Genomic DNA, 6707 nt, shown 5'->3' on the forward strand with positions numbered 1-6707 from the left:
AAGTAGATTTTTTACTTACGAAAATTGAATTTGGTGGGAGTTGAAGTCATATCTCTAACTCATCCATTCAGTAGCATTATCACCACATTAATGTCCCTTTAGACAGACTATGATCAAAGACAGCAAGGTTTAAAATCGAAGGAATTGCCAAACTCCAATAAGAAGCTCCAATGTTAATGGTGACAAGGAGAGTTGTGAAAAAGTACCCAGTGGCTTATCATGTTCCAGAACCTAAGGTCAAATAAAAGTTAAAAATCCACACTTTTGATAGAGAGGTGCAATTCTTTTGATTTCACTCAGTGTAATAAGATATAATTGCAATTAAATTCCTTTGTTTAAAACTATTTTCTCCTCAATTTATTTAAAATCAGAAATAAAAATCCCAAACCATGGCAAGCTGAATACAACTTCAACATGATCACACAAACTCCAAAACAAATGCAATAATCCCACCAATGAAGAGGATAAAACATTTCAAAATCATTCCAGCTCTTATCAGAACATTTGGAAAGACAAATGTAAGCTTGTCACATCCCTTTTAGCCTTTACCCATCATCTTTATTGATACTGACCTTTTCTCCTTATTTAAAATTTGACACATTCAGCAATTTATTTATGACAAAATATTATCTTGCTTTCCAGCAACAGTATATTGGTCTGAAAATTAGTAATAATTTTAAAAGTTCAAACTTAAATGTCATCTGGAATCAGCAATAAGATAAAGAGCATAAATTACTTATTCGATCTGTTCTTTGGAATGAAGCCGAGCCAAAGAAAGTGCGAGATCATGTCATACTAGCGATCTTAAGAAACATAATCTACTTAGTGTCAAAGGGCAGAGATTGCAGCTCAGTCATGTCTCCAACAGCCTCGTTGGCACTTTGGGTGGAGCTAGTTAGTTCTATAAGAGACTAGTAAGGCAATATCACATTAAGTTAAACAAACAGGTCACGGCATACTGAGGTTCTTCTTAATCAGCTGTGGCACAACTTTGGCACCAGGACTTGAAACTAAATTTGAGTGAAAGTATTTTTATCTCAGCATCACAAAATCTTCAGAATCTAACACACAAGTATCTGGCTATCCTTAACTTAATTACAGTACTTAAACCTTAAGTTTTCTTTTTGTCTGAACACATTTCTTAAAACGTAAAAAAATGAGAAATAGAAATATTTAAAACTAGTATCTCAAATGTCTTGTACTTCCGCCATAATTCAGCTAACTATATCTATAAAAACACACACGAAGCAAAGCTATTCCAATGCATAGGGAAAGGATTTAATGTATCAATGTAGCAATTTAGAAGGCTAGCTCTTAGTAAAAAAATATGTATTTACTAAACCATTCGGCAATTTTTAAAGTATTACCTAATCCTTGTCAAATGTTTGTATAAGACATTTCAATAAACTGTTTTCCACTATTACAAACGGCAATTTTATGTACGTTTTTGAAATAAGGGTGGATGTCTGTGCACATAGAAATGTTGCTGAAAATAGATCACGGCTACTACACGCTTGAAGGATGCAACTTGGATGAAAAAAATAATCTTGAGTCTCTGAATCCCATGTGCTGTGGGGTGAACACAGCGTTCGTGCGGCACCTTTTCCCTACTCTAAAGAACCGGTTCCCGATTCCAGTGTGTCCCAAAGGGCCAGCAAACAAAAAGCTCTGAAAAAGACCGGGGAACGTAGGGCTCACTCTGCATAAACTGATTGATTTCCGCCCCCGCCCTCTAACAGGCCTCGGAGCAAAGCTTCGAGAAGAGTGAACCGAACCGAGCCGATCCTCCCCCGGGAATCCCGGCGCACTCAGTCACACCGAGCCCGGTAGCAGCCGCCGCCGCCACCACCACGAAGAAGCCGAGGCTTCAGGCGCGGCCTAGTCCGCGTTACCAAAATGGCGGCTGCGGCTAGCGACCTGCCGGGGGGGGGGGGGGGGATTGGAGTGGAGCCGGCCGGGGATCCCCGACACCCCCGGAGTGGGGAATCGGTGGGTGGGAGAGGAGACAGAGATGCTGAGGGGTCAGCCCACACCACCTCTAACCCCAAACCACGCAAAGCGGGGAGAGGCAAATAACGGCGGCGGGGCCACAGCCGCACACCGGTGAAGGATGTGAAGAAAACGGAAGAAGAGTGTGAACGTGTAACAGGAGCTCACCCGGTCCGTGTAATGCAGAGTAATATTAATTAATAAATAAATAAATAACATGTCGGTGCGAGCGTCAGTCACCTTTGAATTTGAGCTCGACGGGCGGATCAAGGATCAGTACTTGCTCCAGTCTGGCCATTGTCGTGGGGGAGGGGGGGAAAAGGGCTGACACTCAGAGACTTTACTGCCTGATGGCGCTTATCCGATCCTCTCCTGGAGGAGCGGGGGGGGGGAGGGGTAAAAGGGGGCTGATTTTTTTTCTCTCGCTCCCTCCGCCTCACTCGGGCTCTGCAGGACGTCGACGTGCTCGCGCCGGGTGCGTACGCGCGCTCTCTCTCTCTCTCTCTCTCAAGCAGCGACGCCGTGAGTCCGCCTGAGCCGCTCATCGGCCGCGCGCGCGTGTGCGGCGTGCCGTTGACCGCGTGGCTGCTGGAAGGTGAAAGTTCATCGACCGCTGGTGTGGCGCAGCGGTAGCGATCCTCTCCTCTGAGCCAGGAGGTTCAAGACTCATCCGCTTCAGCGCCCTCTCGTAACAATTGTGAGCAAGGCGAAGGAGGGAGCATTTCCTGCACGGTTTGCAGTCTCCGCCAGGGCTCATATACCAGCATAATCAAAACCGAGGGTTAGGCCTTGAGTTAGACAATACCCATCAGGTCAACACGGACAAACTCACCTCTGTGCTAATCCCACTTTCCACCACTTGGCCCATTGTTTTAAATGTTGTTGTATTTGACATTTCAAGTGCTCACCAACATGATCATGAGTTTACTCATTCCAGATTCCCACGACGTTTTGAGTGGAAAAAGACTATCAAATCCCCTCCGACTCTCCTGCCCTTCACCTTAAAGTTATACTTCCTCATTATTGAGCCTTTGTGAATGGGCTTTTCTCAGCTAGGAGAGTTTGGTGCTGGAAAAGCACAGCAGGCCAGGCGGCCTCCGAGGAATCATGATGACGGGCTAATCCCCAAAACGTCGATTCTCCTGCTCCTTAAATGCTGCCTGACCTGCTGTGGATTTTCAGCGTCAGACCTTTGACTCTGATCTCCAGCACCTGCAGTCCCACTTTCTCCTTTTCTCAGGTAGGCAAGATGTAACAAATATAATGCCCCCATCCTCTCCCTCAGATCAACGCTGGAGGGCCTGACTTCTATTTTTGGTCCCTATCAATGACTTGGTTGAAGGGGCCAAATGCCTTGTAGCTAAATTTGCTTAATACATAGACAGGTAGGGAAGTACGTTATGCCAAAGTCTGCAAAGGAATTTAGGTAGGTTAGCTGAATAGGCAAATGTAGTATAATGTGGGAAAGTGGACTTGTTCACTTTGGCAGGAAAAGCAGTGTATTCGTTAATGGAGAGAGAGTGCAAAGGGATCCAGGTGTCCTGGCATATAATATATTTTTGCAAAGAGACGTTTTATTTGAAAAAGATATGGTGAAACCACATCTACGGTATAGTTTTGGGCTCCTTATTTAGGAATGGACACAATTGCATCAAAAACTAGAAGGCATAGATGTGCAAAAGAGTGAGGAAAAGCTTCTCACACATTGAGTAGTTGAGATAAAGAATGCAATGCCTGGAAATGTAATGGAAGCAGGTTCCATTCAGGCATTCAAGGATATTGGATAATTATTTACATAGAAATAGTAGGCAAGGGCATGAGAAAAAAAGCAAGAGGTTGCCACTAAGTAATCAAGATTTTTGAACTTAAAGAGCATGCACATGTATGATGGGTCAAATGACCGCCTTATGATCCATAACAATTCTGTGATGAGAATAGCTGAAGGATGGGATGAGAGTATTACAAGAAAAATTCAGTCTTTAAGCATTACAGTTTAGAAGAATGAGAGGTGATCTTGCTGAAGCATCGAAGGTCCTCAGAGGACTTGATAGTGCAGACGCAGAAAGGATGTTTCCCCTTGTGGATGAGACTAAAGCTAGGGGATACAGTTTAAAAATAAAGGATTTACCATTTAAGATGAAGATTAAGAGAACTTATTTCCGTCAGAGGGTTGTGTGTCTGTCAAACTCTCCTTCCCTGATAGCTGTTGTGACAGGATCATTGAATATTTTTAAAGCAGAGGTGGATCAATCTTGACAAACAAGGGGTAGACAGGAGAATAGGGTTGAGATTACAATCAGATCTGCTTTGCTTCTTATTGAATGATAACAGAGACTCACATAGCCAAAGGCTTACTCCTGCTCTTAGTCTATAAGTTTAGTTAGTATAAGGAAGTGTCAGCTGCTTACATTAAATTAATTCCTAAATTGGTTTGACAGAGGCTAACAATAAAGATCAAAGTTAAAAATCATCCAACACCAGGTTATAGTCCAACAGGTTTAATTGGAATAAAGATCAAGTTATGCATTTTTAATCTGTTCAAATTTATCAAATGATGGAGCAGGCTCAAAAGACAAAATGGCATAATTCTAATTCAGATATTTGTATTAACCAACTGCAAGTTCTTGTATCACATCAACCTGTCATTTATTAATAGTTCCCTCTGTAAATAACTAGGGAGTACAGACTGACAATTAGGGCCAGACCATTTAAGAGAGGAATGAGGAAGCATTTGCTCACACAAAGGGTGCTAGATGTTTGGAATTCTCTTCCACAAATAGCGGTGGATGCTGGATCATTTGTTAATTTTAAATATGAGATAAATAAATTTTGTTAAGCAAAGGTATTAAGGGGAAATGGGCCAAAGGCAGGTGTATGGGGTTAGGCCAAAGATCAACCATGACCTCATTGAATGGTGGAACAGACGCAAGGGGATGAATGGCTTACTCTAGTTCCAATGTTCCTATATCAATAAAAATGAAATACAGCTAGTTTGCTGCACATTTACTTTACAATGTAGAGTGATGCTAACAGCATGGATTCAACTCCTGTGCTGGCTGAAGTTCCCATGAAAGTTCTGCTTTCCCACCTTCACTTGAGGTGTGGTGACACTCAGGTTAAACTCACTACCAGTTAACTTTCCCTAATGAGAGAGCAGACCAATACTTTGACACTCTCTGATACTTTGACAACTTTACCTATTGTGGTATAACAAATTTGGAAATGAGTAGCTCAGTAACTGGATGGTTAGTTTCCAGTACAGAGTGACACCAGCATTGTGAGTTCATTTTCTGGATCAGTTCAGGTTACTTTACCTTCTGAATCTCTCCCCTTGCCTGAGATGTGAAGAATCTCACGCAAAACCGCCATCAGTTGTCGCCTTCTTTTAAGAGAGCAGCTTATGGTCCTCTAAAACTACGGTGCTTCTACTTATTTTAATTATAAATGCTAAAGATATATAATCATGAGATTTCAGTAAATTAGATTCCTAATATCCAATAAACTCAGGAGAATTAGTTGTCATGTTTAGTTTATGGATACTGAGTGTGTGCATCTTTTATGACAATGAATGGTACCAAGAAATGAAAAAGGCTGAGTTAGGTCATCATCTCTTTCTTACCAAAGTGCTGTATATCATCATAAAAAAAATTTGGTTTTGTGTAGGACCTTTCATGAGATTCCAAAGCACTTTAATCAATTATGTACTTTTTGAAAAACTGCTGGATATAGCCAACTGGAGAGGTGACATCTGTGGAGAAGAACAGAGATAATATTTCAAGTCAGTGATAATTGGAACATATTGTATATTCATCTGCCATATATGGCTTTAGTATGTGTACTTTTTGAAATGTCAGTGTTGAAATTTTGGATACATGGCAGCCAATTTGCACACAGCTAACTCCCATAAGCAACATTGTGCTAATGACCAGGTAATCAATTTTAATGATGTTGATTGAGTATTAAATGTTTGCCAAGTTAGGACATGAGTGATGTGTTGGCTCAGCAGTTAGCATTGCTGCCTCACAGCGCCAGGGACCTCGGCTTGATTCCAGCCTCGGGTGACTGTCTGTGTGGAGTTTGCACATTCTCCCTGTGTCTGCATGGGTTTCCTCTGGGTGCTCCAGTTTCCTCCCACAATCCAAACATGTGTCGATTAGGTGAATTGGCCATGCTAAATTGCCCATAGTGTTCAGGGATGTGCAGTTTAGGTGCATTAGTCAGGGGTAAATATAGGGGAAGTAGTCTGGGTGGGTTACTCTGCGGAGGGTCGGTGTGGACTTGTTGGGCTGAAGGGCCTGTTTCCACTCTGGAAGGATTCTAATTCTGCGTCAGGGAGTCCCTCGAAATGGAAGCATGTAGTTTGTGCTTGGGGCTTTCTGTAATCAGCAGTCGCTAATGAATCTTCAATGTATTCTTGGTGAGGGGAATAAAAATGATAATTTCATAAGTTCTTTCTGTTAGTTTATTATAATGTGAAATGTTTTGTTTGCGCTTATTTAAAAGGGGACACTTGTGATTTAAACTGATGTTTAGGTAACAGAGTTTTAGCTATCACTTGGAGAACTTGAGGTGACCAGCGTTGAAGGAGTAACAAAATAATTGTCTGAGTGAGGAAGGAGAAGAAGGATGTGTGATAGAGTTAGATAAAGATATGAAACTACTTTCCATGACAACAGTGGCACAGTGATAACACCACTGAATTAATCATCCAGAAGCCT

General features: G+C 42.0%; 1 protein-coding gene across 2 annotated transcripts in view; it reads right to left on the reverse strand.

The window, feature by feature from the left end:
* Window positions 1-2450, reverse strand: part of vapal (VAMP (vesicle-associated membrane protein)-associated protein A, like) — an 81428-nt gene extending 78978 nt beyond the window's left edge. Inside the window, exon 1 of one of the 2 annotated variants that reach the window (XM_043687756.1) lies at window positions 2230-2447. In XM_043687756.1, the coding sequence (XP_043543691.1) occupies window positions 2230-2287 (58 nt within the window). In that variant the 5' untranslated portion in view covers window positions 2288-2447. Of the gene's footprint in view, window positions 1-2229 lie in introns of both variants that reach the window. The other variant, XM_043687757.1, reaches the window with a different exon arrangement.
* Window positions 2451-6707: the final 4257 nt, after the last annotated feature.

This window comes from Chiloscyllium plagiosum, chromosome 4, assembly GCF_004010195.1.
Source record: "Chiloscyllium plagiosum isolate BGI_BamShark_2017 chromosome 4, ASM401019v2, whole genome shotgun sequence".
Classification (NCBI taxonomy): Eukaryota; Metazoa; Chordata; class Chondrichthyes; order Orectolobiformes; family Hemiscylliidae; genus Chiloscyllium; species Chiloscyllium plagiosum.